Source organism: Scyliorhinus torazame, chromosome 2 (assembly GCF_047496885.1).
Source record: "Scyliorhinus torazame isolate Kashiwa2021f chromosome 2, sScyTor2.1, whole genome shotgun sequence".
In the NCBI taxonomy this organism is placed as follows: Eukaryota; Metazoa; Chordata; class Chondrichthyes; order Carcharhiniformes; family Scyliorhinidae; genus Scyliorhinus; species Scyliorhinus torazame.
The window spans coordinates 160,407,916-160,420,627 of record NC_092708.1 but is presented as its reverse complement, the minus strand read 5'-3'; the positions used below and the strand labels follow the sequence as shown (position 1 = coordinate 160,420,627).

Here is a 12,712-nt window from a genome sequence, read left to right as displayed (position 1 = left end):
AAAGCGGATATCGCAAAGGCAACGATGCGCGCCATCGACGAGTCCCTCCCCTTCCAAGTCGAGAGCGACGCATCCGATGTCGCTCTGGCGGCCACTCTCAACCAAGCGGGCAGACCCGTGGTCTTTTTCTCCCAGACCCTCCACGCCTCAGAAATCCGCTACTCTTCAGTGGAAAAGGAAGCCCAAGCCATAGTAGAAGCTGTGCGACATTGGAGGCATTATCTGGCCGGCAGGAGATTCACTCTCCTCACTGACCAACGGTCGGTAGCCTTTATGTTTGATAATGCACAGCGGGGCAAAATCAAGAACGACAAGTTCTTGAGGTGGAGGATTGAGCTCTCCACCTATAACTATGAGATCATGTATCGTTCCGGAAAGCTGAACGAGCTGTCCGATGCCCTATCCCGCGGCACATGTGCCAACGCACAAGTAGACCGCCTCCAAGCCCTCCACGAGGACCTCTGCCACCCGGGGGTCACTCGATTCTACCATTTTGTAAAGTCCCGCAACCTCCCCTACTCTGTGGAGGAGGTCCGTATAGTCACCAGGAACTGCCAGATCTGCGCAGAGTGCAAGCCGCACTTTTTCAGGCCAGATAAAGCGCACCTGATAAAGGCTTCCCGTCCCTTTGAACGCCTCAGTTCGGATTTCAAAGGCCCCCTCCCCTCCACCGACCGCAACGCATCCCTCCTGAACGTGGTGGACGAGTACTCCCGTTTCCCCTTCGCTATCCCCTGCCCTGACATGACAGCGGCCACAGTCATTAAAGCCCTTGGCACCATCTTTACACTGTTCGGTTTCCCCGCGTACATCCATAGCGACAGGGGGTCCTCCTTCATGAGCGACAAGCTGCATCAGTTCCTGCTCAGCAAGGGCATTGCCTCGAGCAGGACGACCAGCTACAACCCCCGGGGGAATGGTCAGGTAGAGAGGGAGAACGGTACGGTCTGGAAGACCGTCCTATTGGGCCTACGGTCCAGAGATCTCCCAGTGTCCCGGTGGCAGGAAGTCCTCCCGGATGCCCTCCACTCCATCCGGTCGCTGCTGTGTACCACCACTAACCAAACACCTCACGAGCGCCTCCTTGTCTTCCCCAGGAAGTCCTCCTCCGGAACGTCGCTGCCGACCTGGCTGGCAGCCCCAGGACCCATCTTGCTCTGAAAGCATGTGCGGGCGCACAAATCGGACCCGTTGGTCGAGAGGGTTCACCTTCTCCACGCAAACCCTCAGTACGCCTACGTGGCGTACCCCGACGGCCGACAGGACACGGTCTCTCTACGGGACCTGGCGCCCGCCGGAAACACACACACTCCCAACACCAATCACCCCCTCCCTGCCACCGGCGCACCCCACGACCCGATTCCCGGGTGGATCGGTCCTCCTCCCATGCCCGCCCAGGAGTAAAGAAACAGGAGCGAACAGCGCATCGCTCACAGAGACGACAGTGCCCGAGCCAGCACCTGCACCACCACCGGGGCTGAGGCGATCGACAAGGACAACCAGGGCACTCGCTCGACTCGTGGAATCCGCGTGACACCAAAAACAAGAATTTTGTTGTAAATAATTCTGACACAGACTTGTACATAGTTAACTGTTGGGCTAAATGCATTAGCCACTGTTCGAAAATTGTTCCAGGACCAGCCTTGTAAACCCCTACCACCATGCGAACCACCACCCCGCCGGGCTCTGTTTTAACAAGGGGTGAATGCGGTGGTATGTATTAGGGGTAATGTGGTACCTGTGAAGCCGAGAGGCTATTGGCTGACAGGTCCCGGGTCCTGGTTGGATCTGCTGACTTCTGGCTCCACCCTGAAGGCGGAGTATAAGAGCTCGAGTTCTCCCAGCAGCCGCATTCTGTAACTGAGCTGCTGGGGAACAAGTCTTGCTTAATAAAGCCTCGATAGACTTCATGACTTCTCGACTTGTGTAAGTCATTGTGCGCTACACAATGTTGTGGCTGTACTGGAACAGTTTGGCTCGGGGTGTGGCAAGTTCTGGCGCACAAGTCTCTAGTACTATTGCTGGGATATTGTCAGGGCACATAGCCCATCTCTCTGTTCCTGCATCCCCATCTCCCATAAAGTTGCACATTCAGGAGAACTAGATTTAAAAGTTTAGGGATAATTGGACCAGGCGCACAAATGTAATTCAGTACTTAATTTAAAGTCAGACTTTGTATCATAATTTTTAAATGTTACTTTGATTTGATACATATAGTATAGCAAAATTTAAGAAACTTAAGAAACAGTGTAGCAGAGTTTTGTTTGAACACATGAGACTGCTATATCCTCTGCCGTCTCCAAAATCAGGTTTCAGTTGAACTCCTGACTTGTTTCAAGGTGATGTAATTGCACAAAGGTTATGGATGAGGAGGACCATTCGATCTTAATTTATTGATCCATTCAGAAAAATCCTGCAATCACTCAATTGCAGTATTCAATTTTTTTCTTAAATGCATCCATGATTTTCATCACCAGTACTCTACCGAGAAGTCCATTCCAGGCAGAACTGGATGAAGAATTTTTGAATCCTTGGGCACAAAAGAATATTCCGGGCTTCTTTGCATCCTCTGCAGTACATTCCCTGCTCCGGATTCATTAACACAGTAATTTTACAGTAATTTTTATTGTTAAATTATTTTGATACAGCAATTTCATGCAGTTATTCTGGATTATGATGAGCATTAGCAATAGCTTCATATTTGATTGGGGTTCCTGGGCAAGGGATGCATAGGTCAAACAGTTAATCAGTTCCTTCATTTTGAATGTTGATAATTCCTTGTGTAAGAACTTACTGATATAAGTCCTAAAGTTAACATCACGAGATTTAACCTTTGTCTGTTCATTTGTTTTACCCTATAATTTAATTTGAAGTAATATTTCCGATTTATCTTATATTTGCTTTCTTATATACCTCTATACGATCACCACTTGCATATTTCCTATGAATGGCATCACAAAGAAATTCAATTTGGAAACAGGCCATTCAGTTCAACCAGCTTGTGCTGTTTTCACTCAAAAAGTAACCCTCATCCCTTGCATCCAGCCTTTTACAGTCTCCCTTTCATGCATTTCGTTCAAGCATCTGTTTGCTGCTTGATAACAGGAATCCATCTCATGGTCTTTATCGGCCTTATCTCAAGTGCTTGTGACTCAGCAACCAGACAGGATAAAGTACTCACAGTGTAGACTGACCCGAGGACTGTAAAGTATGATCGTATCTTCCTTTGTATATATTCAACTGTTTGACCAGATCAACATTCTAACATTACAGGTCAGTGTACCTTAATCAGAACTCATGAAGGATCACCAACCAGAAAATGTAATTATTTTTCTGCCTCTGCAGATACTGGCAGACCTGCTGAGTATTTCCAGCATTTCCTTTAATTTCAGACTTCCAGCATCCACAATACATTTGTTTGTATTAGTGATTAATTTATAATCGCAATGGGACAAGTAAAGAAATAAAAGATGGATCTAAAGGAGGAATAAATGGTTACAGCAAAATAGCAGAGAGGTGAGGGAATATGGGGCAAAGAAGAGAACATTCTCCTGCTCCAGTAACATGGTGAAGATTGGTGAATACACTGCAGGAGTAGAGACCACCCACCAACCATGGACAATAAAGAGGTCCTCATCCCAAGCACCAAACTCCCCCACTCCCAGAGACTCCCGTGCATTACCAGCACAGTGGTTAAGATGTAAAGTTGTTAAAGTTGACGTTAAGGGCAGAAGACTCTAACGTGACTTTGAAGAAATGAAAGCATGAGTAAGTATTTTGTTCCTCGAACTTGCTCCACTATTCAGTAAGATCATAGCTGATCTGATTGTGGCCTTAACTCCACTTTTCTTCTGACCTTCCCCCCCCGCCAACCCAATATCACTTGACTCCCATGTAGATCAAAAATTAGTTATTGAAACATGAGGTACTGTTGTGCTGAGCGTCACTGAAACAATGTGGGAGACCAAGAACAAAGAAGTCAGAGTCAGAGAGGGCTGGAGTATTAAAGTGGCAAGTGACCTGAAGCTGAGGGTCACATTTGTGGTCTGACTTAAGGGGCGCGATTCTCTGCTCCCGCGACTAAGTGCCCACGCTGTTGTGAACGCCGTCGACGTTCACGACGGCGCGAAACGGCCTCGATCTCGACTGATTCAGGGCCCGAAAATGGGCTAGGATCGGGGCCGCGAGAAACTCGGGGGCGTGTCGCTAAAGCAGCGTCGTCAGCGCGCGCCGGGCATTGGCGCCGCGTAAAAGCGGCGCTGCGTAAATGACGCGGCCGGCGCCTGTAACTGGCGTCACCCGCGCATGCGTGATTGCCGTCCTCCCCGAAGCCGCCCTGCAAGAAGATGTCGGCAGGATCTTGCGGGGCACGGAGGAATGGAGGTCCTCCTTCAGAGAGGCCGGCCCGCCGATCGGTGGCCACCGATCGTGGGCCAGACCCCTTTTGAGTCCTACCCTGGTGAAAGAACCCCCCCCGCCCCCCCCTCCCCACAGGCCGCCCCCCAGGGTTCCCGCGCTGTTCCCGCCAGCAGCGACCAGGTGTGGATGGCGCCGGAAGGAAGCCGTCGTTTTGGGCAGGCCGTTCGGCCCATCCGGGCCTGAGAATAGCGGGGGTGGCAGAGAATCGCCATTTTGGGTGTCTCGGGCGATTCACCGGACTGTGCCGCGCAGAACTGTGCCGATCTCGCAACTTGGGTGCATCGTGGGAGGGTGTCGGACCGGTGTCGCGTGAAAAAATGGCGCCCCAGGCGATTCTCCCAAACAGCGCGGAATCGGAGAATCGCGCCCAAGGTGTACAATGGCTATAAATCACTTTGGGGAGTTCTGAAGTTGTGAAAGGCATTCTATAAATGCAAGCCTGTCTTTTCAGCAAAACGATCACTCAATCGTTTTGGTCTCCCTGATGGTCCGGGGAGATCATATTATGAGCAATGAGTATGATATGCGAAGTTGGAAAAAGTACAAGTAAATCACCTGATAAGAGTGTCTGAGCATTGGCCAGCAGGAAAAAAGCAAGTGTTTTACCTCCTATGCTGTGCAACGGAAGGGGTTATTGGAGATAGAATTGTCATGGGTGCTGCTGAGGAACAAACAATCCTTTCAGAATGCTGAAAGAGGAGACAATAGACGTTGTGGTGGAGGTTGTAGAAATGGCAAATCCATTGAATGTGCAGGCTGGTAGGGTGGAAGGTGAGGACAAGGGGGAACCTATTATGGTTTTGGAAGGGAATGAATGGGGGGGGTGAGGACAAACGTGCAGGAAATGTTGTGGACATGGTTGACCCTGTCAACCAAGGAGTGGAACCTTAGGCTGAGGACAAAATACCTTTTGGAAACTCTGGTTGCACATGTTTAACACTGAGTGAATTACCCCCATTAATGGACTGCGTGCATCACTTATTTTTCTGTTCAATATATTGATTTGCACTTGGCTGCAAATTAAATTTCATGTACCATTCAGCTGCCCGTATACAGGAAAATCAGCACACTTCAAACTTGTGTTATGAAATCACGGGCAATACGAGTGACATCATCTTGCTGGCCTCACTTGGACAACATAATTCCACAGTTGTGGCAAAATAGACTCTTCCTGTCTCTCTCTTTTTCAGACATTTCTAAAACAACCAAAGAACACGATAGCCCAGGAGAGGTGAGGCATTCACAAAAAGAAGGCACTTGCAATTTATTTTGTTCACAGCAATGATCCGACGTTATCCGGAGAATAACAGTGCTGCCAACTGCGAGTTCAGACTTGGAGTATTTGCGCTGCTGCAGAGGAGCTGCTGTCAATCAATCCAGGGCCCGCCCACCAATCCACAGCATCGCGGTTCCGCTCGCCACCGTTGTACAAAATGGCGAAGATCGCCAAGACGCATGAAGGTAATAGGAGATAATTTAGGGGGTCTTTCCGATCAGATTTTTTTTTTTGAGGCGAGCCAAGGTTATAATAATGTTTTTGCAAGCGTATCGGCCGTTTCTCATGTGGTGAGCCGGGGATTAGGTGGAAGAATGTGGCCGCCGCAGTTCGCTGTGTGGTTGAAATGGGTCAGGAAATGGCGTCGCTCTGAGTGCAAATGGGGTTGACGGAGAGGCCTGGACCCCGAACGCTCCTCCATATTCGTACAACATTCCCTAGTTCTCAGGATGCGCGCATAGAATCCTCCAGAATCCTCCCCACACGTGAAGTTGAAGGGCTGGCGGGGGCTCGGTATCGTGGAGGTTTGATCCAGGCGGGGATACGCAGTTGGCCTGCGGCCTTGTCAATAACAATTATCCCCCGGCGCCATCAGCATCAAAAGTAAGCGGCTCTTTGCATCTCTGCAGAGTTGCTCGATTTAATGTTGAGATTGGGTTGAAATCTGACCTGCTTTTCCGACAATTATCCCGATTTATGGAGCAAATTGTTGAAATCGCAATTCACGTGTTTTAATACTGGATGCGAGTGCCATTATAAAGGTAAAAATCAAAATAGCAAAACTTTGCAGTCAAAACATAACCAAGCAGCCTGTTTTAACATGCATTTGCATTACTAAAGCTTCGTGAATGGGTTTCAATGGTTAGATTGCTGTGGACAGCTTTTTTTCTTCCTGCATCATCACCTGCTGCAATATGGAGCTTGCACAAGTACCCAGAGTTCTGTCCCTATTTGATAATTTATTAAGGTTTTCAAAGCATAAGGGTGGTGTCAACGCATTCAAAACATTGAAACAAAACTTTTCTTATAGTGACAACTGGTCTCCACAGCATGACTCCAGAATGCTGTTGAGCCTAATTGTTGCCTTGTAATAACCGACAAGTGCTGGAAGTACTCAGCAGGTCTGGCAGCATGTGGCAAAAGAAAGAGTTAATGTTTTGAGTCAAATATGACTTCTTTAGAATTGGATTGTTCAGATTAATGGGGTTTATGTAAGATAGAGACAGCAATGGGGTTTACTAATTTTATATAACTTTTCCGTATGCCAGTTACTTGCAAAATCTCTCTTCCCCCCCCCCCCCCCCCCCCCCCCCCCGAATTCTGCTTCTGCTGACATTTAAATTTTCCCCGAGAAAGTCGACGAACGGCTGCCACCTCCGGGTGAATCCGACCATTGAACCTCTTAAGGCGAACTTTATTTTCTCGCGACTAAGAAACCCAGCCATGTCACTAACCCAGGTCTGCACTCGGGGGCTTCGAGTCCCTCCACATTAATAAGATCTGTCTCCGGGCTACCAGGGAGGTAAAGGCCAATATGTCGGCCTCTTTTGCCCCCTGAACTCCCGGCTCTTCCGACATGCCAAAGATCGCCACCTCCGGACTCGGCACCACCTGTGTTTTGAGAATCGTGGACATTGCCTTAGCGAAACCCTGCCAAAACCCTCTAAGCTTCGGGCATGCCCAAAACATGTGGACATGATTTGCTGGGCTTCCCCGCGCACCTCGCACACCTGTCCTCTACCCCAAAAAACTTGCTCATCCGGGCCACCGTCATGTGTGCCCGGTGGACTACCTTGAATTATATCAGGCTAAGCCTGGCACATGATGAGGATGTGTTAATCCTGTTTAGGGCATCTGCCCACAGACCTGCCTCTATCTCTCCCCCTAGCTCGTCTTCCCACTTGCCTTTAAGCTCCTCCACCGGAGTTTCCTCAGATTCCAAAAGTTCCTGGCAAATATTTGATACCTTCCCCTCTCCCATCCAGGTACTGGAGACTATTCTGTCCTGTATCCCCCATTGCGGCAGCAGCGGGAAGGCCGGAGCCTGCCTTCTCAAGAAGTCTCGCACCTGCAGATACCTAAACCCATTCCTTGCTGGCAATTCAAATTTATCCTCCAAGGCTTTCAAGCTGGGGAAGCTCCCATCTATAAATATATCCCCCATCCTCCTAATTCCTGTCCTTTGCCATCTCCGGAACCCACTATCTAGCCTACCCGGTACAAATTGATGGTTATAAATCGGGGTCCAGAGGAACTGTTATCTTCATGCACCTGATATCATTCTTTAGCAGTGTTATTTTTTGACAAAGCCATAATAACACCATAGTTTTTTAAAATAAATTTAGAGTAACCAATTCATTTTTCCAATTAAGGGGCAATTTAGTGTGGCCAATCCACCTAGCCTGCACATCTTTGGGTTGTGGGGGGGAAACCCATGCAAACAAGGGAAGAATGTGCAAACTCCACGTGGACAGTGACCCAGAGCTGGGGCCGAATCTGGGACTTCGGCGCCGTGAGGCAGCAGGGCTAACCCACTGTGCCACCGCGCTGCTCCTTACCACCATAGTTATAGTTTTAATGCTCAATTGCTGCCTTGACTATGGGTGGCATGGTGGCACAGTGGTTAGCGCAGTTGCCTCAGTGCCAGGGACCCGGGTTCGATTCCAGCCATAGTCTGTGTGCAGTTTGCATGTTTCCCCTGTGACTGCATGGGTTTCCTCTCAACCATAGATGTGCAGGTTAGGCGAACTGGCCATATTTCAATGCATGGGTTTACACGGGTAGGGCGGGGGAGTGGACCTTGGTTGAGTGCTTTTTCAGAGACTCAGTGGCCGAATGGCCTCCTCCTACACTGCAGGGGTTCTGATGGTTTCTGAGCAGCTTTCAGTTCACAAATCTTGACGAACAAATAATACCAGAGTAGTAATATTCTCTAGTGTTAGAAATGTTTTACTGCATAACTACCAAAATAAACTAGTACTTTCTTCTCATTCTGTATTAAAATGTAGATACAACTTCTTATTCTAGTCCTTTTTCTGTCAAATCTAAATCAGGTGCACTGACACTAGAATTTACCTTTTCCATTTCTACATCAGCTACCCTAACTACTTTTCTGACCAAGAATGCTAATTGCTACTGAATTGATACTGGATTTGATATGGGACTCTTCACCCTATAATGGAGGGAGAAAACCTCAATAAGTAGGGTGGATTGGATTCAACAGCATGTTCAGGAGCAGAAAATGTGTTACAAAGATGCATTCCATTGAAAGCTGTTTTAACCTCTTCTATCTTTTCTCCCTTTTTTACGCGGTCAGTGTTTTTAGTGGAACTTTAGATATAGTTGGAATTATGACATACACTGGTTTGACTTAATCATTTAAAATGCAAAATATTAATTCCAATTGCTTTGCAGGAAGATTATATTGCAGTTTTGTCAATTCCTTTGATGACTTCCCCACATACTGCACTTGACTACCCCCAAATTCAGTCATCCGCAACTTGCCTCAAATTTGTCCTCATCTCTGATCTTGAAAAGGATTTTTAATTTTCCATTCTGTTACTCTCGATTTGGGTTTATTGTCATGTGTACCGAGGTACAGTGAAAAGTATTGTTCTGCGTAAAGTCCAGACAATCATTCTATATAAGAAAAAAAAAACATACGATAGATACACAATGTAAATACATAGACACAGACATCGGGTGAAGCATACGGAGTGTAGTACTACTCGGTAGAGAAGATGTGTGGGGAGATCAGTTCACTCCATAAGAGAGTCATTTAGGAGTCTGGTAACAACAGGGTAGAATCTGTTTTTGAATCTATTAATGCGTGTATCTCCTGCCCGATGGAAGAGGTTGGTAGAAAGAATAACCTGGATGGGAAGGGTCCTTGATTATGCTGCCCGCTTTTCCAAGGCAACAGGAGGTGTAGACAAAGTCAATGGATAGGAGACGGTTTTGTGTGATGGACTGGGTTTTGTTCACAACTCTATAATTTCTTTCAGTCTTTGGCTGAGCAGTTGCCATACCAGATGCAGCCAGATAGGATGCTTTCTATGGTGCATCTAAGAGTCAATGTGGACATGCCAAATTTTCTTAGTTTCCTGAGGAAGTAAAGGCTTGTTGTGCTTCTAGTGTCGACGTGGGTGGACCAAGACAGATAGTTGGTGATGTGCACCCCTAGGAATTTGAAACTGTCAACCATCTCTACTTCGGCACTTGCCTGGTTCTTCTTTGACACTGGTATGATGATGGTGTTCTTGAAGCAGACGGGAACCTCGGAATGGAGTAGGCAGAGGTTGTGGATGTCCTCGAACACACCCGCCAGTTCATCCGCGCATGATTTGAAGTGCACGACCAGGGACTCCCATCAGGACCCATTGCTTTCTGAGGGTTTACTTTCAAGAAGGCCGATCTGACTTCGGGAGCTGTGGTAGGTATGGGTGTGTTGGAGGCTGCTGGGGCAGTTTGACAATGATCTGTTGGTTTCCTGCTCGAAATGAGCAGAGAATGCATTGAGTTCATCGGGGAGGGATGCGCTGCTGCCAGAGAATCTACTCGGCTTTGCTTTGTAGCCCGTTTTGTGTTGAAGACTTGCCACAACCGACGAGAGTCTGTGTCGTTAGTCTGTGAACCAAGCTTAATCTGGTATTGTCTCTTGGCATCCCTGATGGCTTTGCAAGGTTGTACCTAGATTTCTTGTATAGGTCAGGGATGCCTGTCTTGCACGCCTCAGACCTGGCCTTCAGTAGGGAGTGAATCTCTTGATTAAACCATGGTTTTCGGTTGGGGAACGTACCTACTACCTTCTTTGGCACGCAATCTTCTACACACTTACCGTCTGTGACAGTGGTGGTATACTCGTTTAGGTTGACTGCTGAGTTCTTGAATATGGACCAGTCCACTGTCTCCAAGCAGTCACGTAGCAGCACTTCTTAACTAAGCTTGACTTGGGACTAATACTTTTGTTCTGTTTGATGACAAAGCGTGCTGCTGGAATATAGGATTACATAGGATATACGGCATAAAAAGCCAGGCCAGCCCAACCAGTCCATGCTGATGTTTAGGCACCACTAGAAACTCCTCCCATCTTTCCACATCTAAATCTATCATCTGAGCCCTCTTTTCCATTCTCCCTTTTATGCTTGTTTTAAAAAAAATAAAAAAATTATTAAAGGTTTTCATAAAATATCAATAACAAAATAAAAAAGGAACCCAACAGGGTTAAGTACAAAACACAGTCCAGAAAAACAACCCTCCATACTCTCCTCCTCCCTGTACATAAATAATAAAATAACGTCTACCGCTCTGCCAGGAAGTCTAAGAACGGTTGCCACTGCCTAAAGAACCCTTGTACCGATCCTCTCAAGGTGAATTTCACTCTCTCCAACTTAATAAAACCCGCCATATCGTTGATCCAGGATTCCACGCTTGGGGGCCTCGCATCCTTCCACTGAAGAAGAATCCTTCGCCGGGCTACCAGGGACGCAAAGGCCAGAATTCCGGCCTCTTTCGCCTCCTGCACTCCCGGCTCCTCTGCCACCCCAAATATTGCGAGCCCCCAGCCCGGTTTGACCCTGGATCCTACCACTCTCGACACCGTCCTCGTAACGCCCTTCCAAAATTCCTCCAGCGCTGGGCATGCTCAGAAAATATGGGTGTGATTTGCCGGGCTCCCTGACCACCTAACACTCCTGTCCTCGCCCCCCAAAAACCGGCTCATCCTTGTCCCGATCATGTGTGCCCTGCGCAGCACCTTAAACTGTGTATGAGGCTGAGCTTTGCACACGATGAGGAAGAGTTCACCCTCCCCAGGGCATCTTCCCACGTCCCTTCCTCAATTTCCTCTCCCAACTCCTCCTCCCACTTACCTTTTACTTCCACCACCGAGGCCTACTCTTCCTCCTGCATCACCTGGTAAGTTTCCGAGACACCCCCCCCCCCCCCCCAGTCCTGTACTGTGTTCCCTGGGGGGAGCCCGTACTTCTCCTCCAGCTCACCCAGGCTCGCAAACTTCCCGTCCACAAACAGGTCCCCCAACTTTCGTATCCCTGCCCTGTGCCACCCCACAAACCCTCCACCTGTTCTTCCTGGGGCGAACCGGTGGTTCCCCCGTAATGGGGTCCCCGCCGAGGCCCCCACTTCCCCCCCCTGTGCCGCCTCCACTGCCCCCAGATTTTGAAGGCAGCCACCACCACCGGGCTCGTGGTATACCTCCTTGGAGGGAGTGGCAGCGGCGCCGTTGCCAGCTCCCCCAGACTCGTATCTATACAAGACGCCGTCTCCAGCCCCTTCCATGCAGCCCCCTCCCCCTCCATCACCCACTTGCGCACCATCGTCGCATTGGCGGCCTAGTATTATCCACAGAGGTTGGGCAGCGCCAGTCCCCCCCTATCTCGACTCCGCTCCAGGAACACCCTTCTCACCCTCGGAGTCCCTTGCGCCCACACAAACCCCATTATACTCCTGTTAACCCGCCTGAAAAAAGCCTTTGGGATAAACACGGGGAGGCACTGGAACAGGAACAAAAACCTTGGGAGCACCGTCATTTTGATTGACTGCACCCTACCCGCCAAGGACAGCGGCAACGCGTCCCACCTCTTGAACTCCTCCATTTGCACCACCAGCCTTGTAAAATTAAGCCGATGCAGGGCCCCCCAGCTCCTGGCCACCTGGACTTCCAGATACCTGAAGCTCCTCTCTGCCTTTTTTAATGGGAGCTCGCCAATCCCACTCTCCTGGTCCCCTGGATGAACTACGAACAGCTCGCTCTTCCCCATGTTGAGCCTGTACCCCGAAAAGTCCCCGAATTCCCTAAGAATCCTCATTACCTCCGGCATTCCTCCCACCGGGTCCGCCACATACAGCAGCAGGTCGTCCGCATAAAATGACACCCTGTGCTCCTCCCCACCACGCACCAACCCCCTCCAGTTCCTTGACTCCCTCAGTGCCATAGTCAGGGGTTCAATTGCCAATGCGAAGAGCAGGAGGGATAATGGACACCCCTGTCTCATCCCT

At 49.0% G+C, this 12,712-nt stretch overlaps 1 protein-coding gene across 1 annotated transcript in view; it reads left to right on the top strand.

The window, feature by feature from the left end:
- Positions 1–5,765: 5,765 nt before the first annotated feature.
- Positions 5,766–12,712, top strand: part of sf3b1 (splicing factor 3b, subunit 1) — a 93,451-nt gene continuing 86,504 nt past the window's right edge. The window contains exon 1 of the mRNA XM_072478841.1: positions 5,766–5,880. Coding sequence (XP_072334942.1) covers positions 5,853–5,880 — 28 coding nt within the window. The 5' untranslated portion in view covers positions 5,766–5,852. The remainder of the gene's footprint in view (positions 5,881–12,712) is intronic.